We start from the raw sequence: 25,416 nt of genomic DNA on the forward strand, positions 1-25,416 counted from the left end.
GAGACAGCACAGAAGAAGTTTGTTCACCCACCATGATGGCAAGCGATTGATTTCAAAGTCTTAGATTTTGAACTTTAGTTTTGCGACCTCTTCTTTAACTTTGGATCGGAAGTGACCAATTTCGCACATTGATATGTTATGTCCAAGTGACTACCTCGGACAGTGAGAAATGAAGCACATGCAGAAGTGCCACTTGAGGCTGGCTGCTGAAGCACCTGAAACCAGGCCTCTGTAGTGTCAGGTCTGGAGATCTTAGTTTTAAGAAAACTCATAAAACATCCACAACCAATATTTAAGGTGAGCACCAAATGTTCCAACACAGTCTGTAATAAACAAATCATCTCTCTCTTCATCTCCCTCTATCCCTCTCTCCAACACAGTCTCAGCTGATGTGTGTCTAACATGAGTCTGGTCCTGCTGGAGGTTTCTGCCTGTTAAGGAAGTTTGTCCTTGCCGCTGTAACTTGCTAAAGGCTGCAAAGGTCTCTGCTCATGGTGGATTAAGATGAGATCAGACTGAGTCCTGTCTGTAAGATGGGACTGGATCGTATCCTGTCTTGATGTTGGGTCTTTGTTAATAATAGAACATAGAGTACGGTCTAGACCTGCTCTGTTTGGAAAAAGTCTGAGGATAACATTTGTTGGGATTTGGTGATAAATAAATAAAGATTGATTTATTGGTTTATAAAAGAGAGAAAGGAAGTTATAAAGTATTACAAGATGGATGCACACTTGTTGGTTTGGTCTCCTAATGTTCTTTTTTTTTTATAAAAGTCTAACTCCTAAACTCCCCGGCCCTGTCCTTAAATAACAGCGAGATCCCACTGAGGCAGTGGGGTTTGGCTTGCTACCCGCAAAAAATGATTTCCTTTCTGCTAATAATCTAATTTTCTGTGTTGCATTTACCGTAAAGTGTTGTCCCCTCTGCAGATACTCTTCCAACATGCATGCCCCAGCAGCCAAAAAATTGCCACTCATGGATCACTTCCACTCATGTATTCCCAGCCAGGAAACAAAATCCAAACCGCCAACCTTGTGATTATAAGCCTGTTTACCAATATTCTCTGAGGGCTACATTCACTAAGCCGATTGGCAACTTGTCTCATATGAAAAACATTTCCAAACACATAACTGTGCTCTGTAGTCCTTTACACACAGCAAATCAAAAGAGCCCAGGCCGTTTACCTTTAAAGCAGTCAGGTATCTGAGGCAGAAACACCTGAATCTCAAACACTTGCAAAGAAAAAAGAGAAAGAGGAAGAGAAAAACAAACTACTTATTTGTTTTCTTCTGAAATTGGCCTCCCAGGAGGCCAACACATGCCAAGTTAGTAACTAGAAACTCAGACAGGCCTCGTCGTTTCTCACACTTCCGAAAGCTGATTAGTATTTTGTCACAGTACCCCCATGCTGCTGCAGGATATTGAATGCTACCCAATTACCAGGTGCTTATATAGACTTGTTTGTTCCTTTACCTGGTAAAATGTGTGTGGAATTATAATGCCCCCACACTTAACTTTTAAAACCTTCACGAATGAACACAGCGTTATCTGAAACAGTCTAAAATATCTATGACGAGGCTGGACCTCAGGTGATTATCAGTCAAAATATATCTAACTTTTTTTTTATTTTCAAACCATCAAATAATGAAAATTAAGACATTAGGAAACTCCCAGTCCCACTTTATCATCCATTGATACACATTCATTGGTTTGTCCCATTTCCTGTGTTGGGAACTTCCTCTTACAGCTTGTTTTTTATTACATCTGATATTCAGTGTTGTGACGTGCCTCTGTGTCCTTCCAGTGTCAGAAGTGAAGCTAAAGCCCTGCACTGATGGGCGCTGGTGGAGCCAACGCATGCACGAAGGTGATCCGGCTGATAGAGCTGCAGGACTGACCCCCACATCCCTTCAACTTATAGAACATGCATTTGACTTACAAAATGCTCAGGTTGGATCCTGCAGGAGCCTCATGTGTCAGCAAAATTGTCAATCAATCATCCGTTAGACATCAAATAACTATAACTTATCAAAATTGATGTATATATTAATGCTTGTATAAAGTTTATTTATATAGCACTTATCAAAACAGATGTTGCAAAGTGCTTTACACCGTAAAAAACTCAACCATAAAGAACAAAGCAAGACAATTAAAGAGGAACTTAAAAGAACAGCAATTAAAACAAATAAAAACAAGGAGTGAATAAAAGAGAAACATTAATAAATATAAGTTGAAAATAAATATAGCATCATGATAAACATAATACTATAAGAAGGCCTAAAAGTATGTTGTAGATATGGAGCCTGAACAGCAAACGCTTGGTCCACCTTTAGTTTTTAAATTTGTGACAGGAACGGCAGTCACAAATATATTCTGGGCAATGAAGTGCTTTAAAAGTGATAAGTAAAACCTTAAAATGTGCAGCCAGTGTAAGGTCATTAAAACAAGAGTCGTGCTCTCTCTTAGTTTTTGTTTAAAGTCTTGCTACTTAGTTTTGTACCAACTGGAGTGAATGTAACACTTGTACGGACTAACATGATAAAGAAACTAAACACTGTGAAGAAATCATCTACGAAAAGTTCCATCTGTTGTAATGGAGGAGGCAGGCTTGAAACCTTATACTGCAGCCTTTGTATTAATCACTCTATGTGGACAGCAACTTGTGGTTAACATCTCACACCAACAGCTTATTAAAAATATGAAATACTGAAATATTCATGGGAAGTGTATATTTGTAAAGCGTTTTCCCAGGAACAGCTCGTCGTTTCTTAAATTTCTCTGCAGGGATGTTTCCCGTCGGGGCAGAAAGAGATACGCTTTTGGGTACGCTCATGTCCCCCTCCTCACAGAATGGCACTTATAGCTTTCATGGAGCTACTGCACGGATCACCTTTAGTTTCTCGAGTAGGAGGACAGTCTCACATATGGGGCCAGAAACTTTGGTCAGTACATCCTCTGTACACCATCGTCATCTTGTGTTTGAGGTTTGATGGTGATTTTGGTCAGTTTTTAGGGGATTGTTGCATCAAAACAAAATCATGATCATGATTTAAATGCTTGCAGTGACTTAGAAACCAGGGAGAAAGAGGTAAAAGGATGTAAATGAAGTGAAAGCTCCACATAGCTTCAATTGCTTAAAGCTAAAGGCACATTTGAGTCAAAATGCAAACCTTAAGTGAGCTGCTTTGCACATCCACCGCGGCATGCAGGACATAAACGTTCTAAACTTGGAAGAAATGTTCAGGCAAATGAGGCTGTAGTTTCTAAAATTGAAATGTTGAAACAAATCAGTGAAATATATTTCTCTTTGAAGACGGGGTGTGTAAAATCAGGTGTCTTTATTTAGGATTAAAGGTGCCTGTTTGATTTAATCCAGCTCAAAGGCTTTTATTTTATTTTTATGTAGCTCTGATAATAAAAGCTTAGTCAAATTTCCACTTTGACAAAGCAGCATGCCTTGATGTTTGAAGGAGGAACTCTTCTTTCATGTGGACACCAGCTGTGATGCAAACGTTGCTGACATCCCTCCTGATCTGTGCAGTTTGTTGAACATGCTGCTCTGCCCATGCAAAATCCACTGATGCATGTTTTAAAGAGGCGTTGTAAAACTTCACCACCCATCCCAGAATACACAGCAGAATTAAAACAGAAGAATCACGCCTGCGTTTAAAAATGATAAGCCTACATGCGGCTATCCAGCTCCGGCCTACAGTTTTCCATGCAGCGGTTTGAGGACTAATGATAATGTTTGAACAGCACTTTGCAGCATAATGAGATGTATCTTCGTGCCCAGTTGGAGCTGTCTGAACTTCATCAACGCTTCAAATCAGCTAATCCCACCACAGGAGCCTCGCTGAATTGGAGCGAAAGGAGGAAGAGCATCAATCTCTTTCCGGCAGAGTGACACAGTGAAAGAGCCGCGGCACGAATGACAGCTTCATTTCAGCAGCACTGTCGAGATGAGCCAGGCGGAGGATTGGTGCTCAGACAGCGCTGTCTGGCCGCACTTTAGTCATAGCATCATGGATGAGTGTCCATAGTCAGCGCTCAGGCAGGTGCTGAGAGGCTTGACGCTCCTCCTTTGGGGAAAGTGATAGTATCTGACAATGTGCTTTTTCACCTCCATACCACCCTAGCTGCCCGATCCCGTCACAGCACCATGTCAGCAGAGTTTATGTGAGTCCCCAAAACACTCACATTCCTCCACCGCTGATCTCCCAGAGGACCGAGACAGTCTCCATCATGTCATCGTTATCAGCCCGGCTCTCTCTTGAGAGGTCGGAAGTGATGCTCAGGTTAATTCCAGCCCTCCTCAGAGACTGGACATATTTGTTGAATTCAAAGACGTCACGGTGCACAGTCTGTAACAGAAATGACAAATCCTTTTCACACTCATGTTTACACCTTGCTCATGCATCCTTGAAATCTCTAACCTACTTCTTAATATGTGAAAGACTGAGCTCGGGAGGTGATGCCTTTAAACCTTGATGTCTCCTTTTTCTTGAACATCAACAAGTATCCAGTTAAGATGACGGCTTCCTCCGGGGCACTTACACAAACATTGTTATATCATCCTGATTTTAGATGAGAAATTATGAATTACCTTCAGCTTGTGTTGTCCAAAAGTTTTGGGGATACTTTAATACAAAAAGTCCTAAATTATCCTGATCTCAGCAGAGGGCTGGAGTCAGACTGGATACATGAGCGAGAGATGTGATCGAACTTTAAAGAAGGTCAGACAAAACAACATTTTTACAATGACTCTGATAGTAAAGACTTTTTGGTGCTGTAATATTTTGGTCTTAAAGTTTTGAGGTAAGATATGTCGGTGTAATCCATGGTTGAGACTGCAAGCTGCTCTGAATGCCTTCTTTTAAAAGTCTCATGAGAATTAAACGACAGGGACACAACATTTCCTCGAATCCTGACGTCACTGATTGGTCAGGTGACTGAACAGCGATATTATTGTGCATTTTCCACTGGGACATAAAATGAGCAAACACGGGTACAAATAAAAGGAAAAACACAGCCTGTGATAGCAATCAAGTCACTTTGGTCATAAACAAAGCGCCTACCAAACAGTAATGTCCTGCTCTGTTCTTGTAAATTCCAGGGTCAGATTCAGAGTCAAAACATGCTGCCATACAGTAGCTGAAATGAGCCTCAGAGAAATAAAGAGGGTTGTAAATTGGGTAAATCTTCTACAGATGTGTGGGATTTTGGCATCCCATTTACATCATCTTATTTAGAGCACTGGTAATTGGAGTTTGGTAATCCTTAAAGGTACAGTGTGTACAGATGGGAATATTTAGAGATATAGATTGTAACTCTCCTTCCTCACCCCCTCCCGTCGTTGAAGCTCCTGTGATGCATGATGAGTCTGATCCTCCATCAGTTAGTTTTAACATTAAAAACATTGATCAATACATATTATTTTGTGCACAGACTCTTCTTCTTCTTCTTCTTCTCTCTTCTTCTTCTTCTTCTTCTTCTTCTTCTTCTTCTTCTTCTTCTTCTTCTTTCTTCTTCTTCTTCTTCTTCTTCTTCTTCTCTTCTTCTTCTTCTTCTTCTTCTTCTTCTTCTTCTTCTTCTTCTTCTTCGTTCTTCGTCCTTCGTCCTTCTTCTTCTTCTATTTCTTCTTCTTCTTCATCCTTCTTCTTCTTCTTCTTCTTCGTCCGTCATCTTCTTGTTCTTCGTTCTTCTTCTACATCTTCGTCTTCTTCTTCTTCTTCTTCCAACCGGTGCATTTCACATGGCCACTAGTTTGTCCACTCTCTGCTACTGTATAAATATATATTCGTGGTCCTCCCAAGTTCTGCTGAATGTCTCTGTACCTTTAAGAGCATGCATCTCGGATCAGCTTTCCTTCAAACACTAAGACAAAAAGAGCTGGGTTACCTGATTCGAGATACCAAGAAAGTGGATTTCCAAATCCACATTGTACTTAACCCCTTTGAAGGACCAGGCCTTGAAGATATATTAGCTTACAGATCATCTCTGAAACTATGTGTGAGGAACAAAGTTTACTGGATGTGCTTAAAACACCGGCCACGTCTCCAGATCCCCAGGGTCCAGTATTGAATTTTGTACATATTGTCCTTGAGTGTCATTATATTTTTCCACATGTTCTGACAAAAGATAGAAGTCAGAACATTAGTATCCAGCCTCTGCAGCACAATCCAGTCCCCGTTAAACTGTCACCTCACGGCTGCACTTTATATGCTTTGGCACTAGAGATCATTTCATCAAAAATGAATTCATAAAAAAACGCTCAGGGCGTAACAGAGGACAGATTTCAAGGGGAATTTGAATACAACACCGGCCTGGTGGAAAAAAAGAGGGCCACAACAAAACGTGTCTGTCCTACCAATGTATCCTCGGGACAATCCATCCACAGTCTACCCTTCAGTGGGAAACACCGGGAGATCATCCAGCAGATACAGACATTCAGACTTTTGAACCCTCAGCAGAAAAGACCGCACAGAAGGTATTTATTAGCAAAAGGATTCTTTATTAACATAGGCAATCAAAACTGCATCGACTTCCTCTCTTTACTCACTGACGCTAATAACACGATGGCAGATCACGTACTGCATGCTGGCTACGGTTAGATAATGAGAATATCAGCCGTCTGTGAAATCCAAACGCTGATACTCCACTTCAACTTGATTATCCGTTAAAGCTTACCAAGACGACGTCAGGTTCCTAATGAGTTACACTCTTCACTCTCAACACTTCTCTTACTGTAAGAGTAAAACAGAAATAATCAACACTGCAGGTTAATGAAGCATTTCTAATGTGCACTGAAGTGACTGAAGCTGCAGTCATGCAGACAGTATTCAAATATGCTGCTAATGAGCGCGTAACTTTGCTGAAATTAATTGAAGTGAAGGTAAAAGTATTGATGTAAAAGCCTGTTAATAAAAGATAACTCCGTTACGGTTTTTAATTCAAGAAAATTTTACCTTTATTTCATGGCAATGCAGAAAGATTCAGAGGGGCTGAGGTTTGATTAAATTTTAATTAAAATGTTATACAGTGAATAATGAAAGTAAAGAAAACACTTCTGTCTTTTTCCGCCTGCCTGATGGACTGCCACCGGTAAATACACAGCAATCAATTCTCATACAAACGCAGTTAAAGTGTCAGCACAAGTACAAAACCTCAGGTCTAAACGTTCTTTACTGAGAGCGTCTGGCAGCCTTCTGCACGGTCTGCAGCATGTGGCAGAGCTTAAAGGCTTGAAAACTTTTAGAGAACATTAGCTTTCTGTAAATAAGTTTACAAAATCAGTATGCAATACAAGTCACACAGCAGGAGTTGACATCTTTCAGGCATTTCATTGAAGCAGAAGTGGTAAAGACTTCTGGTACCAAGAAGGTCAATTCTGAGTGTCATGGAGTGGAAGCTTCAATGAGGAGCTGATGGATGTCTGTTGAACTGACTTCTTCATATCATACATTTACAGTAAGGAAAGGAATAAAACACAGACTATAAGAACATTCACCATCGTACAGTGTGTGCAGATAGAGAAATTAGCTTTACAAACCTAAACGTTTTTTTAAACCAGGCTGTAAACATGTTCATTTCTGCTGCAAAGATCGTCTTCTTTGAATGGGTGTGTATGTGGTTTTTAGACAGAGTCCTGAGGAAATGCTACATTCAAATTCATGCTAGTTTTCCGTGACAACCAACCCTAGCTTTAAACTTACCAGTTTTGCCCAAATAAGGGCATGCCTGACTTGATTGACAGGCGGGCACCCTGTAGCTGTTAGCAAAAAGGCTAAAGGCCCACCTCTTTACCTCACACTAACTCGACAGAAGTTAGGCTGAGTTCAGCATTATAGGTTAACCGCCGACGATAGGCTTCAGAAACAGATGGATGACGTCACGGATACTACATCCATTTATTATACAGTCTATGGTTTGACACTTCTTTATAATCATTAAACTAACATGTAAACAAAGTATTGTTAGCTCTTAACAAACAATTAACAACACTGAGAGAGCGACAAATTAAGTTTGTGTACTGATGGATGGATGAAGAAATTGTACTTAAAAGCCATAAAGTGTTTTTTAAGATACTGGCCTACCCCCAACAAAGTCCTCACAGATGTTTTAATGAGGTGGTCATTTTAAGCTGCACCACAATGTCTCTCCAACCCCACAAAACATAATTATTTATATCTATCATGATCTTTCTCTGTTCTTTATAGCTAGAAATCTGAACACCATGAAACAGATTTATAATTTATTTCATTTTTTTAAGAAACTAAAAGCTCTGCTGTGATGGACGGATGGGCCGACTCTAGGCCGAGGACTTGCATGGCAAAGAGTCCATATGTTCAAATCAATTGTCCGACAGTAAACAAGGTGAATGCCATATTTTGCCTCCATCCTTGTTATTTAAAGTCACAGAGGAGGAAGCAGGTCAGCCTCAGTAGACTGTAACCTCTGTCTGTGATATTTTCATCCCTTTCTCCTAGCTGCCCTTCGGCCCTGCTGCTCCATATTCAGGGGTGTTAGGTCCTTGGGCTACTGCCAGGGAGGAAACATGATTTTACATTTATAAACCGTTTACTCAGTAAGGGCAGAAAGGAAGAAGAAAAAAAGGATGTCTCTCTTGCGGTCGGTGTGGGAAAAAATGTCATCGTTTTTTTTCCTCCCCCCTTTTTCTCACCCGGAAAGCGTGCGAGTAAATCTGCTTAAACGGTTTTTCTGCTGTGGTAGTGACACTGTGTCCTGTTGCCCGATGCCTTTGGGCTCGGGGTAGAGGTGTGGGGAGAATTTCATATCAGCATTAAGCACATTTATCAAAGAGAGTGAGAGAGGGGGGGAGGAGGGGGCGGGGCTGACTGAGCGTGAGAGGGAACAGCAGATAAACTTATTGTCCTCTGCCTGTGCCACTTTGATCATCCTTATCTTTACATAGCTATGTGTCTTATAATCTGCTCCATGATTACAGTGTATTACAACCAACTCAAAAAAAGTTTGGACTCTGTCAATGTTGATAAAACAGATCTTGATGGTTTAAACTCTGAGTTTTTAACGATAATAGTACAAAGTAATGATTTAAATATGATCCAGATTTTCAATATCAAGCTTCTTGCAAGTAAAGGTCAATTAATAAGGCGTTACAGTTGCCAGATCTGGTGATCTTGGGGTATTTTGGTGTGTGTGTCTCAAAAAAAGCGGATCTGGTGAAAGTCTGATGTTATTCGCAGCTGTTGCTGCTGAAGTGGCGGAGCTACTTCAATGGCTTTTTGCTTTGTCAGAAGCAGTGCTTATGTTGAAATCAACTATTTGGGTTGTTTTTTTAGGCTGCTAGTAGCGTCTGTCAATTTCAATGTGGAAGATTATTTTTTCAATGCCGTGATTTTATGGTAGCCCTGAATGGACAAAACCAAAAGCTGTTTCTACATTTAGAATGTTTTAATGAGTTTGCAGGGACTGTCAGGTGAGCCCACTTGTTGAGTGTTCCAACTCTCAATCTTATGATGCTTTAGCACTTGTCCACTACTATTCCATGACAATATTTTATGTCTTATTGCTCAGATTTGTTATGGACGTCAAAGACAGACAGCTACTCTCCACTCGAGTTGTGGTCCGAGCTGATGGATGGGTCAATCAAACATGAATCTTCCATCCAAGAGACCCTTGTTAGGTTTTTGTATGAAGTCATTAGTCTGTGTCGACTAATCTGTAAACCATGTAATGTAAATGGGCAGATTAACATGTGGTGTGATGGTAGATTAACATATATTACACAGCAGTGAGCACTCCAATGGGAAAAACCTTCCGCCTGTCCTGCTTAGCTCCTCCCACCAACATGTTCTACGAAACATCACCTGGTAGTTTGACGCCTGACCCTATTACATCCTTTTGTCATGTTCACCGTGAGTTATTATAGTTTGAGGTCCAAACCTCTCTCTGAGCTTTATTTGAATGTGTGGATGTTTCTTATGTATTAATGCAAACTTGACCCTGATGCGCAAAAACTATTTCCAATCCCCGTCATCTCTGTTGAATCTGGACTGATCTGAAATGAGTTTAGTCTGAGCAGCCGAAGCAGCCGCCTCTTTGGTACCAGTTAAGTCTAAAAATGATTGAAAAAGACAACACTAATATGAAAAAGTATGCAGAGCATTACCAGACAAAATGAAGGTGAGAGGTCTGCCCATGTCTCAGTGGGCAGAGTGATTACCAGCACCTGCAGTAAAGAAGGTTAATTAAGTTTGTGTACTTCCGCTGATACAAGTTATAAGTCATGTTTTGATGATCCTCTTTCAATTAAAAAGCAAAGCCGGAGTGGTCCCTGTCATCTCTCTGAAGCACAGGACTACTGTGGAGGGAGCTGAAATGAGAAGCCGAAGGTGCGGGTTAGTTGAGGTAACTCTTATATGCAATATGCTGGCAGGATTTCATAACACAGACAGCATGTAATGCCATGAAATCTGGAGCTTCATCACGGCTGCTTCAGCAGCAGCAGCAGGGTCGAGGTGATTGAGGGTCCATCGCTCAGGAGGGAATGCTCTGACGCTGTTGTGAAGAAGACAGCGTTACCAAAACACCTCCCCGTGTTGAAAGGATTTCTTGTCTGAACTCGGCAGCGTGTTCACACATCTGTATGTGTCTGGCCTGTGTTGTAGTCAAGCTGTGTGATTTAAGTTGATGACACATATGGATGTTTTCTAAAAAACATTGCTTTGTTCAACCGAGGTTCACCCGAGGCTTCGGACTGATGTACTGTATATGCAGGGATGATTGGGAGCAAAGAGTTGCACCAAGCTGCTTGGCCAATTGTAAATAATTGTGTTCTCTCTGCAGGCTATAGATATGCCGCTATGCACAGGGAACACAGGGGACTCGAAGTGACAAGTGTTGACAGCAAATAATGACCAGAGCTTCTGTGTAGTGTGGATCCAGAAAATCACTATCAATATGACAGAGTCATTTCAGTTCCTGCAGGAGCCAGACAACACCTGAGAAACACAACAATAACAACAACAACACAAAAACAAAGCATGCTTTTCTTCAACTGTACTCTCTGACACATCATCAGTGTTGATCCATCCATACATCCATTTTTATCCACTAATCTGAGGTCAGGTCACGGGGCAGCGAGTCGACACAGACATCCTTCTAACCAGCAACATTTTCCAGCTCCTTCTGGGGCCTTCAATCTGCCATGAGGCCTCCTCCCGGGTGGAACAAGTTGATGGGAACACCTCTAAAGGAAGCGTCCAGGAGGCATCCTTATCAAATCCCCAGACCAACTCAACTGACTCCTTGCCAAGGAGCAGCGGCTCTACTCTGAGCTCCGGATGCAGAAGCTCCTGACTCTATCTCTAAGACTGAGCCAAGCCACCCATCAGAGGACACTAATTTCTGTCACAACAACACAACGATCTCATTGTTTTGGTCACAACCCAAGCTCGTAGATCAATGGGTACATAAAAAGCTTTGCCTTCCTGCTCAGCTCCCTCTTCACCACGGTGGCCCATACAACGTCTGCATTATTACTGACGCAGCACTCGTGAACAAGACCCTGAGATTCCTGAAGTCCCTCACTTGGGGAATCTCTCCCTACCCAGAGAGAGATATCCACCATTTTTCATCAGAGAACCATGGCCTCAAACTTAAAGGTGCAGACTCTCGTCCTAGCTGATTCGGACTCCTAACTTTCCCAATGCCTGCTGGAGGTCCCAACCTGAAGACGCCAACAGAACCATTTAATCTGCAAAAAGCAGAGATGAAACTCAGAGCCCCCAAACTGGAGATCCTCCAGTGCACATGCAACCTCACCCTCCAGCTCCAGAATGCTTTGCACTTTTTGTATATATCATTTGTTCATTGATATTAATGTTTATTTAAAAGGTTGTTTGTTAGGAAACCAGATTTTTGGACTAATCAGATGGGTGATTAGAAAGAAAGAAGAAAGAAAGAAAGACAGGAAAGAAAGAAAGAAAGAAAGAAAGAAAGAAAGAAAGAAAGAAAGAAAGAAAGAAAGAAAGAAAGAAAGAAAGAAAGAAAGAAGAAAGAAAGAAAGAAAGAAAGAAAGAAAGAAGGGATCAAACACATATGAGAAAGTAGCCTTTATTCCTCCTCTCAGACCGCCAAACATCGACCATTGCATGAGTCAATAATTAGCCTCTCAAAAATCAGTTTGGATAAATAGTTTGAATATTTCGTCTGATGAAGAGGAAGTCTGCTCGATACATTACCCTGGTGAATTAAACTGTGTGAGTATTGGAGCCATGCAGCGTGCAAGCTATTTTTCCGTGGTTGAATATTTTGATGAAAGCATGATTGTAAATGTCTCTATGTGAGCTGGGTCTAAGAGAATCTTTTGGACCTAAAAACGAGTCACAGGCCACCAGCAGTTCAGCAGCCCTGCGATGAATGTGATATTTAATTCACAGCTTCCATCACTCTTTCATGTGAGTGACTGTTGTCACATGAACACAGTGTAAGGCCCTCAGTGCTCGCTGCAGCTCCATCCAGGTCGGTTGTGTTCACAGTCCAGAGCAGGTGTCAGTCTGGTCTGGGGTTATAGTGACAGACTGATCTCTAAGTGAGGTCTCGCTCTGATTGCCGTGCTCTCATTTGGCCCAAAGAAGTGAAATAAGTGGGAGAGAGCACTTCAGAGTTCCAAGTAACTTCTCAGAGCGAACAAGGTGTGAAAATGCCTTAAATCTCCCAGACGCCTCTTCAGGGGTCGTGCTGTCTATCAGCGCCTTCCCTCTTTGAGGCTGACTTGCATACTTAATCAGCTTAATACTGAGGCTGGTTCACCTTAAAGAGCCCGATAGGAGCGCTCTGCTGTGCCACACTTCCCTCTGCAGGCACAACACGGCAGTTTGTCTCATCACAACTCTGCAGTGTAAGACTGAATGACATGTTAGCATGTATGCTGCTGGCTTTTATAAACTGCAAACTGCACCAAATGCGGCCCTTTCTCTCATCCCTGCTGCTTGCTGTCATATACTGGATTGTAAATCTTCTTCATGGGGATGATAGCTTTCAGGTATCAAACTGTGCCCTGCAAATTCTCCCTTTAATAAAGGAAGTGTGGTTCAAGATGCAAGCAGGAAAAAGTGATCACACATGGGACGCTCGGTGATGCCCCAACTGATTTTTCTTCTGGATGAACGGAGCAATCTTCAGGAGACGTGAGCACAAAGAGAAAGAAGCCAGTTCTTCCCTTTTTTGCTCATCCTATATCAAACAATCTGCATGTTGCAAAGCTTAGGATTGAGCTACAATATCTCCCTGAAGTGTTGGTATCAGCCACTATCAGACAGATCCTTATGACTGGAGAAAAGCGAGGCATGCAGCGCTGGTGACTGAGGTGTCAATCAGATGCTGCCGGCAGGCTTGTTTTGTGACTTTTTTTATCTTGGCCTCCAGTTTAATTGTGTTTCTGCCGTCGCTGCAGTGGCCCCAGTGTCAGATGGAACATATGTCTGAATCTCAGTCTGACATTTTAGTCTCATGAAAATATACAGACCCTTGGAGGATTTAATTTGTTCAAGTTTGTTCTTTTATCAGTCAAATACAATAACAGAGGCAGGATTGTAAGGAAGCAGCAGGAGTGGGCGTCAACACCACCGAGGACAAGTTTTACATTTTGTGTAAAGCAGCAAAGTTCTGTGGCGCTCGATTAATTCTACATGCATCCTTCACAGAAAGCTGAGGTCAGGAGCAGCTGTAGAGCGATCATACAGCTGCTCCTGCTCTAAAGCTGCTCAGTTCGTAGTTCAGTGTTTAGAAGTGTGGTTGTATGATAGTTGAGAAAAGCGTCTGGAAAAATGGAACATAAACAAAGCTTGCAAATGTTGCAGACAGGGCCAGCTCTGTCACAGAGTTCAGCTAATTTTAATCAACCCTTAAACACAGGTGTTCTCAGCTTAATGCATGACTCACTGATATACTGTGAATCTTCATATTTTTGCATCTCAGTTTGACATGATTTTATTCACCTAATGCCCAAGATTATCAGGCTGACTCAGAGATGTCTGTAGAGTTTGTTATCTCAGCTCAGTTTTCTCCTTAAGCAGCTAACACAGTGTATGATAAGGTAAACATATAGTGTGGACCATGGGTTGTGTCATGTTGCAATATAAAAACAGTGAGAGCTGAAAGCTTCTACTGAAGATGTTCCTCCATTCAGCTTTTCTGATGTAACTTCTGAAAAGTGAAGAAAGTGGGTTAAACATTAGCGTTCACTGACAAGAAAGACAAAACAGAGGACACATTTTCAAGACCTCTGGTGTTCGCTCCTCTCCAGCCTTGGGGAAGGTTTCTAGAGGAAACATATAGTGGTGGATATGGATATGGTGGTATGTAGATATGCATAGGTCTGTGGACATATATTGCTCTGTTGCGGTCTTTGTCTTGTGAAATGTTGTTGTGAATGTCTGTACATGTGCTGCCTCACTTTAGAAATATTAAAGGCCCTGGGAACCCAAATCAACAAAAACGCTCTACCTTTGATATTTCAGACCATATGTAAATACTAAAAACTATGTAAAATATTAGAACTCAACTTCTATCCATTTTTCAAATATGTTCAATTACGTTTTTTAACACGTTTTCACACTGGGTTTTAAGGGGGCTTGTTTAACCTGATATTTATTACATAATAAATATCCAACCAATCATAAATGAAACACTGAGTCACGTGCACACATGTTCAACAAAACTACTCCGCTCCTGCTCAGACCGTCTCCTGACGTCTCAGCCAGCTCCCCTCAGTGTTGTCTTAGCTAATCACGCACTGCCTGTAATCTGTCTGTATAGCTGTCTCTTTGCTCTTTGCACCGCTGTGCTCGTGTGTCCCTGTCTGCACATCCACAGGTGAAGATGACAGCTTGTTGTCATTCTTCTATTTTCCTAACTGCGGTGGATTTGGGGAAATTTACAGAAGAACATGCATGTACCGCAGATGAGAATTGTGCAAAAACGAATTAACTCCCTGTTGTCAAAGTAACATGCTGAACATTCTCAGACTATCCCTTCAAGGTCAATCAGATGTGTTGTGCTTTCACCCCTCCCATAGTGGTCACAGTGGTAACCATTTCACCTGATTTTACTAAGTGAAGGTTCTCGGTTAATCACTAAAACCCTCACCCTTGTCTTCTACAGAGTACTTAACATACCTGAGAGATGAGAAGTGTTTTCACACCTCACCTGCCTGCGCTCAAACTAACTCTGCTGCATTTACACATTAGGCACGGTTCATTCAGGCTGTAGTGTGAGCTGTTTTTTGAACAACCATACAAAAGCCCTCTAGGACAGTCGGTCCTGGTCCATTTTCCAGCAAATTTAGCCGCAGATATGTTTGTGATGAAAAGTGGGAGCTGACAAATCACAGGGTTGTGTTAAAGTCAATACGGTGTGTGAGCATCATTGAAATCAGAAGACGTCCACAGCTGCAGGAAATTAAGCTTTTTAATGTGTAATCATGAAAGCACAGTGCAGTCATACCGTGAGAACATGTTCATCAGTGTGATGAAATGTTTGATAAAGCACAGAGTCACATTTTAAAGCCAAACTGTGACTTTATCCCTAGCATCTCAGTATTCTGTCCATTATTAATAGTGCTAGCTGTCTGGTTGCAGTCTGGGCCATTATCATGACTTGTATAATAACCACTAAGAACCACTCAGAACTTTTCTGAACAGCAGAGAAACACAAGGATTTAAAAGATTAATAAATGCTTAAGTTGCTGTAAAGGAGATCATAAACTTCCTCAGGTGAATAAAAATCAATCAGCCCTCTGGGTCCGTGTTGGGTTGAGGAACTTGCTTGACGTCACAGAAACACTCCAATGAGGAAGGTGTCTAAAAACGTGACTGCCCTTGGGTTGTAATGAAGTTGTAGCTTGGTCTAAAACCACTGCTCAAGCAGATCCGTGTCCGGTCCGTCTCCGTGCTCTCTCTTTCCGCAACACCCATCAGATAGTTTTCATAACGCAGCACTGAGCAGGACCGTCGGACAGCTGGAGTCATGTGACCGAGGTTTTCCCACAGTAATTACTGAATCAAGGATTCTCCTCCTCCTCTCTTCATCCATGTTGTCTTTATGGTCCTCTGAAAACCTCTGACCTGTTGACCCCAGGCCTAGCTCCTAGTTGAGATTGATGCGTCGTGCCCCGGCACCTGATAAAAATAGAAGTCTTGTGTATCTGATCCGGAGGACTGCGACCTGCCGGAAGACTGCGACCTGCCGGATCAGAGACGCAGCCGGAACGCAACGGAGTGGATCCAGTGGAAGTTAACGCATTCTCTAGAATAGAAATGTATCAGATCTGGTGCGATGATGGATCGGAGAAGGACCAGACAGGGACCTGGTGGAATTTGGCCGTTAGAGGTTTTTTACAGTGAGGCTCACTTGCACAAAAAGAGGACAACTTTACCCTAATAAATGTACAATGACTAACTTAAATATATACAAACAGCTCCAGCTCACAGCAACAATATTTGCTCTGCAGCCCAGTTTGTGTTCCATTTAACCCTTTGCATGTACTTTTTGAATTAGAAGGTATTTTTATGTCTCATTAGCACAGGTCTCTGCAATGGCCATGCAATTATTTTCTGACCCTGAGTCTCATGTTTAACATGTAAGATGCTTTGAAGAAATCAGTTTCCCTGAGTTCTGTAGATGAAACGGACAGCAGTTTAAATTCTTGCATTATCTTGACTGTATCCTGAGACTGTGAAACTTGAAGTCATGAATAAAGCTTTCAATTATCGCAGCTCAAAGTCCAGCAAATAACTTAAGGGAAAAGCAGATTCTTAACTGACAGTTTTAATCAGAGTTTTCGATGGTTAGAATTATCTGATCTGTCTTTGTGTGTTTGGGGGAAAAGGAGACCTCTAAATCAACTTTTTGGGGTTGGCTCTGGTTTAATTTAGGACACACCATGAGTAGTGTACCAATCGACTTGACCTGACAGGCCACTGAATCCTTTCTCTTCAGTCTGGATGAAGTGAAACACACATGACTCTGACTTTTTTCCTGACTGTAGGAGCTGCCTGTGCTTAGACACCTGCCCAGGCTGATAAGTAAACCTCCTGTAGTAAACCTGTTGTTGGGAACATAATAGAAAAATCTCCAGTACTGGTTCCCGGCCCAGTGCCGGTTTCCAGTGGCTGCTAGATTGGCCAAGAGCAGAATTTAAAGCCCATGAAATATGAAAAAGGCCACAGAGTTGGCCCAGAGCCTGCCCACCCACTCAGCCCTCAGGCAGAGGTCCCAGCCCATCACATCACTGCCTCCTCCCTGTGTGTGTGTCTGTCTCTGCCCATTCACTTCCACACACTATTTGCTAAATTGGTTACACACTGCTCCGTCATTATGATGAAATGAGCCCTGATTGCTCAATGCTTTGCCAGGTAAAATAAATTTGTTATTCTATTACAGCTTGATAGACAGGGTTGCCCAAAGATAAATGCAAAAAAAGGTCTTTAGCGTCACAGGGTTTGCCAGAGGCCATTTTGGCTCAATTCAAATGCTTTTTGCCAAGTGGCAGAATGGCTGCCAGTTTCCACAGCAATCTCCGCCACCTGTGATGGATGGCCCAGTGGGTTAGGCTACACAAACGCAGCTGTGATTGCACAGAGCCATAATGGAGGAGAGGGGGACCTGTGAGCAGGAGATAGACAGAGGTTTTATAAGCTTTCATATTGCTTTGAGCTGAAACATTGAGAGCAGATTCAAAGCTCGGAGACTGTGGAGAATTAGCTGCGGTCAACCATAGCTGCTCTGCTTTGCTCAGTGCCATCACTGCAGAGGAATAATTGAACAAAAACTTTGAACTTATTTATTTTTTGACTGGTACTCGGGCCAGGGACAGCAGTTTGGATTAAACAACAAATCCACTGAATTTGACAATTTGAAGGATGTGAAAAAAAAACAGCTTCAGAATTTTCCTTTAGAGTTCTTATGGGGGAATTTTATGTCTTTTAAAATATGTTTTATTTCTTTATCTTGACTTGTGTGTTTTTATGAACTGCCAGTTTTATTTTGCTGCCCATGTGAAGCACTTTGTAACATGGATTTCGATATATGCTCAACAAATTAAAATTGTCATTATTATTACTGTTATTATTATTATTATTGTTATTATTATTATTATTATTATTATTATTATTGTTATTATTATCATCATCATCATCATCATCATCATCATCATCATCATCATCATCATCATCATCATCATCATCATCATCATCATCATCATCATCATCATCATCATCATCATCATCATTATTATTATTATTATTATTATTATGACTAGTATTATTAGGGACAATATTTTCGTGCATGCAGGTCCAGTATAAAACAGATTAAGCAAACAAACTGGAACTCCTGAAAAGTGCAGATGCTGTGGTATTAACCAGGGATCCCTGGACGTCAGTGAGTATTCAGATTATCTTGGAGTAACTGCACACCATATTGAAACTGATTAGACATTTTGAACATACGCTCCTAGTATAGATTCAAAAACTGTTTTGATATGCAAAATAATGGAGTTTTAGAAATGCCGTTAAAATGTAATTAGTTGTGATTCACTTTTCAAACTCTGCGCTGTTAAAAAAGTTGATAATTTGACAGCTCTGAGACTTCCAGATCAACTGAGAGTCAAGGAAACACACAGAGTAATTGCACACGAAAATTACTCATTTGCATTTATTTATTTGACTTGTTTTGTTTTGTTTCGAAGGGATGTTAAAATGTTCACGTTGTGTTAAATCCAGGATTTGAACAGGACTGCAGGATTGCTCATTTACATCCAAGCTCCCCTGACATGATTTCCTGGCTAATTGAAATGGCTCGTGGGCGCTGATTGTCATTCCGATCACTTCACACATGACAAACCTGTGATCACCAAGCCAGGCGTTTGAGAGTGGAAGCATTGCGTCCATTAAGATTACAAGCAATTATCACAAAGCCAACAGTCTCCACTCTGATTGTCAGGATGCAGACTGTGGGCCCTCCAGGGACTCTGGTTCTGTTATTATTTATGTCTCCTCTCTGTCCTTCTTGTGTCTGTATGGCACACGACATCACACTATATTCATGAGGCCTCAGGATAAACAACATTTCTTTTCTCTAATTGAAATGTTTCAACTCAGTGGATTCATCTCTGTCTCGCTCTAAGCCACCTTGGGCGTTTGGTTCTGTTTGTTTGCACCCACTTATGTCTCTCTATTTGGTTTTATGAATAAGCTTTGTTTTGCATTCTGTCTGAAGAGATTTGAACAGTGTGAGGAAGGACTACTACCAAGTACTGACTTCTCCCTTTCTTCACGTATCACTGTGTGTATCTGCAGGGCAATAAGTCTTTGCATTGAGAAAAAATACTTCTTCATGTTTTTGATGAATGTATTTCACCAAACTAGCAATCATGTCAGTCATAAGGGTGAAGAAGATGACTTTGTGCACAGCTGAGGGGTGTAGTAGTCTCGTAGTAATCTGTGATACTTCCTCTTTTCTCAACTGTAATCGCTCGGTGCGACTCGGTCATGTTATATTTGTTCCCGTTTTGCAGCAGGGTCACCATGTCTGCAGATTTGTGTAATGTTCCTGCTGCAGGCGAGCGTCTCAATGTGTACAGTTATACTGAGTCAGTGATAATGAAGGTGTTTATGCTGGTTTGGGAGCTCAGGATTCATGTTATCTGATTCTGAATGAATGAATGTGATCATCTTTACTGTGGATTGATTTGAGTGATGTATTCTGAACATGCTGCTCCTCTGACTCCTCCCTGGTACAATCTATTTATCCCATCAGTGTCACTATCACTGCGTTTTTACACTTTTATTTAATTTCCTTCTAAAGCTGAAAAAAGTACAGTGAAAGAGCCACTTAAACACAGAGAGCTTATTTAGATAAGAATCACCCAGAGGACCTGGAGGGTAGACCAGAGTACATCCAGCTTGTGAGAAGTACAAGTACTTCTACCTGATGAGTGCTGGCCTACTCTGAGCTCTGTTTCTACACGACCTGTGTCAGCATCAGGTTTATCTGAAGATTACACATTTCAAATGTATGAGTGTGGTTCAGATATTAGCACACCAGGCTTTTTCTAAAGGCTGGCAATACGTCAGCCTCCACTAGTATTACAAATCTGACAGAACTTCTAAAATCAAAGTTACATCGATGGCACCAGTATTTGAAATGTACATAATTTGACATTTGACTACTATAACAGCATCTTATATGGTTCATCATCCAAAGTCCTCAATAAACTCCAGTACATCCAGAACTCATATGCCCGTCTACTCACTCACTCCCGTTCCCGTGATCACATCACTCCTGTCCTCCAAAACCTCCACTGGCTTCCTGTCCCCCAACGCATTCACTTCAAACTCCTCCTCCTGACTTACAAAGCCCTCCATCACCTGGCCCCCTCCTATCTCACTCACCTGCTTCACCCTCACAACCCCTCCCGTGCTCTCCACTCCTCTGATGAAAACCTCCTCTCCCCACCATGTAGGACCAAGCACCGAACCTGGGGCGATAGGGCTTACTCCATTGCTGCCCCCGCCCTCTGGAACTCCCTCCCCACACACATACCCAACTCCACTGACATACAAACATTCAAATCCCACCTCAAAACACACCTCTTCAGAACTTCTTTTGACTGTTAATGTTTTTATTTCCACTGTGTTTCTAACTTGTTTCTTTTATTGTGTCTTTTATTCTGTGCTATTTGTGAAGTGTCTTTGAGTTCTGTGAAAAGCGCTATATAAATAAAATGTATTATTATTATTATTACTATTATTATTACTATTATTATTATTATTATTATTATTATTATTATTATTATTATTATTATTATTATTATAAAACAGACCCTCTTGGCTCTGCTGCATCTTATTTTCTGCTCTTTTTTTAGCAGCACAATGTCATCAGCTAAATGAGTGAGTTAGAGGTATTTTCATCTCACAGGCTTTCTAAATTAAAGATTGCAACAGTTTTTCTCTTAAGTACAAGGTGCATATCATTTCTGCCATTCTGAATTCAGTCTGAACTATCTTGAACAACAAACAAACTGTTGGACAAGCAACGTGTATTGAGCTACGCTAACAGCTACTCTACATTAAATTTAGCTTCACAACATTTAAATCAGCGCCTGAGAGAACAACGAAAGAAGCGATAATGTAAGTTTACCGACTGGTGCATTCACCTCAAATATTTTGGCCCACTTTCTCACACAGCCACCATTTTGGAGAGCAAAAAGAATGTCATTACAATTTATCTTTAGCTAACGATTAGCATAGTTTTAAAAGCTGTCAAATTTGCTTTGGCATACTGGAAGTATGAATAACACGCTTTAATGTTTCCTAGACAGATACTTATACTGAGAACATCTCTGATAGGGCGTTTTATTTTCAGATCACACTGCTGTGATGTTTCTATGTCAGAGGGAAATGTGGTTTTTGTGGTCAATATGAAGCTTCTTAACCGGTAACAGAGTCGAGCTGCTGAAAGACTCTGCTATTACTTCTTGATACTGAAAATGCATGCAAATACAATATCCAAATGTGACTGTAAATTACACTCTGAGGGTTTGCTCCCTGCAGGTTTGGCAAGTTTTACAACAACTATAACGGTTTGAAACAGCTCTAAATGTCACTAATGCATGAAAGGTCTGGCATCAAGTAGACTGAACAGATATTATGAAAGTATTTTTAACCATACATCTTGCGGGGTCTGCAGGGTACGAAAAAAACCAACACTTACAGGATATTCTAACTTTTTACTTTGTACGAAATGTACCAGAAGTGACAATAACAATAATATTGTGCAACTAGTACAAGCCTGAAAGAGTGACACGTAACAGGATGAATAAAAACATCTGGTGTTGCAGAAGGAGAAACATTTTCAAGACAAGAACTGTGAAGTTCTGTGCACATCCCTCAGTTTACACTTAGTGTTGGTGCAAATAAAAAAAAACGGCCTTGTAGTATTTCCATTGTTTCGACCACAATCATGTTGTAAAAATGACACAATTACACACTGAGACTCATCTCCCCTTGCCCAAAACCCCTCTCGTTTAACAGAGAAGACATCACGCTGCATGGACTTGTGTGAAGAAGCAACTTTGGAACATCTAGTGCTCCTGATTTCCTAAAATTAATGGGTGCATGTATGAAAGAGGCTCAAGTATAGGTCTCTGTTTCTTTGTGTTGATAAAGACCTAACATAAAGTCAAACTGTCTTTTGTCTTCACAGAGAGATATGCTGGATGTCAGTCAAATCATGAGGGATCTAGCCAGCATGGTTCATGAACAAGGAGACGCCATAGGTAAGTCATTTGAAGCATCTGAGTCTTGTATATTTTGAATGTTGTTTACATTGTTGTCCCCATTAGCAAAGATAGCCTCTGTGGTCATGTTTTCATTGGATTCGCTTGATTAATCTTGTGAGCGAGACAATTCTGCCGGGGAAAACAAACTTTTAACCTCCACCCCGCTGCCACGCTGTGAAGATTCTTTGATGAGGAGCGAAATGCTCTAGGTTGATACAAACTGTGGCCTGTTAGAGAAAATCCATTTAGACACCCTGATATCTGTAAACGGCTCTCCACGCCCTGCAGTGATTCAGGCTTGGCAGAACAGAATGAAGTTAGCACACAGATAAAGAACCGATATGGAGGCTTTGCTGCTGGGTCATACATCTGCCATCAGCGATGTCTGGCTCCATCATGAACATTCACTAGAGAATTGACTGATACTCATAATGTGAAACAACAACACAGACAAAGAGAAGGACCTGAAAATACTGCTATTATGGGGTTGTAGATCAATTCAGTGTGAAGTGAAAGGTCTGATAAGGCAGACGGCTCTGTAAATTGAGGTGAATGTTTTCAGATGTAGGCGGTGCTGAGAAAACACATTCAGCTGTGGCTGGAGGAGATTTGGTTCATTTACTGTTCATCTTCGGATAAATTTAGCGAAACAAGTAACGTTGAGACTAATTCAACCTTTTAACTCTTAACTGTCTGCAGCAGAAATGCTCACTAAGGGAAACATTGTTATTAATGCTTATTTTTTATGTCATTTCTTTGATATTTCCAGAAATTATCAAAGCTTATCAAAGCTCATCCCCAGGCTAAAGTTTTAAATAGCTTATTTTTAAATGTCAACACATTCAAATGGTTTCCCAGCGTCTCCTAAAAATTATTTTTTGTCCTGCTGTGATACACTTTTATTATTCACTGCTTCTACATTTTCAGTAACAAAAAAAACATCAATTATTAACATTTGGAGAGATGTTTAAAGGTAACAAGTCACATTTTTTAACTCATTATTCCCTATATTAAATACCTGATTCTGATTGGTCATTACCCCGTAGCAATGGTGTGTTATTTCTGGACAACAGTGTGTTATCAGGGACAACTTGATCACCACAAGTTATATCATATCACCAGTGCAAAGGAGTCCGGCTCATTTCACCTCCACCTGTTGACACTGTGGCAAAAACATCAGTTCTGGTTGGCATTCTCAATCCACAAACAACATGAATATATTGACATTTCTCGTAGTTCATTTGGAGAGCATAATGCTGTAGATCTGTGCAGTCACAAGCAAAGAAAATAAGAATAGAGGAGGACTAAAGCTCAGTAAAAGGAAGGGCAATAAAAGACAAGAAGCTAAAGGAAAGAGACATCCACCAAATTAACTCAACTCAACTCAAGAACTTTAAGAGTTAACAAGATCAGATGAATATAAGAAATAAATAGACAGATAAATAACTAATTAAATAAGATAAATAAATGTTAAAGCAATGATTATAGTAATGCAGTCCTGGGCTAAAATAATGTATTCCGAATTAAATTAAAAGCTAGATCAAAAAGTTAAGTCTTAAGTTTACTTTGAAAAACACCCAGAGAGCTTGTCGTTTTAATATCCAGAGGAAGAGAGTTCCATAGCTTGGGGGCGTAAAAACAGAAAGCTCTCTGGCCGGTGCTTGTGTGAGACACACGAGGAACATTCAAAAGGGAAGCATCCCAGGACCTCAGTGATTGAGCTGGAACATAAAATGACAGGATATCTATGATGAATGGATGAGCAAGGCTGTTAAGAGCTTAAAAAAACAAGTAAAAGTACTTTAAAATAAATTCTAAAAGAAACAGGTAACCAGTGCACTGCTTTTTTTTCTTTTTTCGTGTTAAAACTCTGGCAGCAGCAAATTAAAGAAAACAGACTGAATGTACATGTTCAGTTTAATGCATAGTTAACCTGCAAGTAGGTCGTTGAAACTATCTTTTTCATTTGAAGCCCCTTTAACCACACTAACAAGTTGCTCACTACACTTTATCCCCTATAGATCAACAACAGCTAACATTAGCATCAAACAAATGCTGACAGTCGTACAGAAAGGATATGACAGAGGTTAATCTGTAATACGTAATAATAGCTATCATTTTACTGTGAAATATGGCCCGGTATCATTCAGATTTTCAATATCTTTTGTCATTTAAGTTAATCACCAATCAGAAGGAGGCAAAATGATAACAAATTGTCAGATTCCTTAATTTTAAACAACTTGGTGCTCAGATCAACACAGCAAAATGATAAAACTGAATCTAAGTTAGTGGAAAATGTTCAAATTTGAACATTGACTTAAAATGTACTAAATGATGTGCACACATATGTCATGCCTCCCTTTCATCAGTTGGTGCGCTAGTTTTGCCACTACAATATAAACAAGTCTGGACATGCCCCTGATGATGAAGTGTTGTCAAGGTCCAAGTCTAGAGACTGTGAAAGGCCAAAGTGAGGGCACGAAACAAGAAGCAGGGAGACAATGGCTGGAAGACCTTGAGGAGTTATCAGCTCAAGTTGGATTAGTACCAAACAATCAGCAGTGTAGTTACAAATACTTAATGCTTTTTATGGTGCAAAACGGTTGGGTGTGGGAACTGTGCAGACGTGTGTGAATTTAAATGCATGTCTGTGATGAGGAATGGGGAGCAATAACTTCTGCTAATTGCTGCCTTTTTGTTAGAGAGTGTCCTTTTGTCTGCTGCTTTCAATCAGGCTAATGTAGATGCCCTTTAAATACCCTTTAGAGTCAGGCTGACTCAGACCGGCTTACCCCGACTCCCTGAGAATGGAATACCTGTTTCTCTTCCTTATTTTCTTTTTTTCTCCTACACACTATTCTTAATTGAGATGTCTAATATTTAATGAAATGAATGATGCACATTATACATAAATTGAAGTTATGTTCCCCAAGGTGCCTCGTATAACCTCCTTCAAGGAGGAGTTGTTTGTGTGTTTCTAAGCAGGATTACAGCAAAACCACACGTCTGATATTCATGATATTTGGTGGTAGCTTTTAGCATTAGCTGATATTATTTCAGTGTCCTTGATCCAACTGTACCACTAACACCTA

The 25,416-nt window shown here is 40.8% G+C and overlaps 1 protein-coding gene across 1 annotated transcript in view; it reads left to right on the forward strand.

The window, feature by feature from the left end:
- Window positions 1-25,416, forward strand: part of tsnare1 (T-SNARE Domain Containing 1) — a 192,879-nt gene that overhangs the window by 108,689 nt on the left and 58,774 nt on the right. Inside the window, 1 exon segment of the mRNA XM_034697669.1 lies at window positions 22,249-22,321. Within this exon segment, the coding sequence (XP_034553560.1) occupies window positions 22,249-22,321 (73 nt within the window).

The sequence above is a fragment of the Notolabrus celidotus genome, chromosome 12, assembly GCF_009762535.1.
Source record: "Notolabrus celidotus isolate fNotCel1 chromosome 12, fNotCel1.pri, whole genome shotgun sequence".
Lineage (NCBI taxonomy): Eukaryota > Metazoa > Chordata > Actinopteri > Labriformes > Labridae > Notolabrus > Notolabrus celidotus.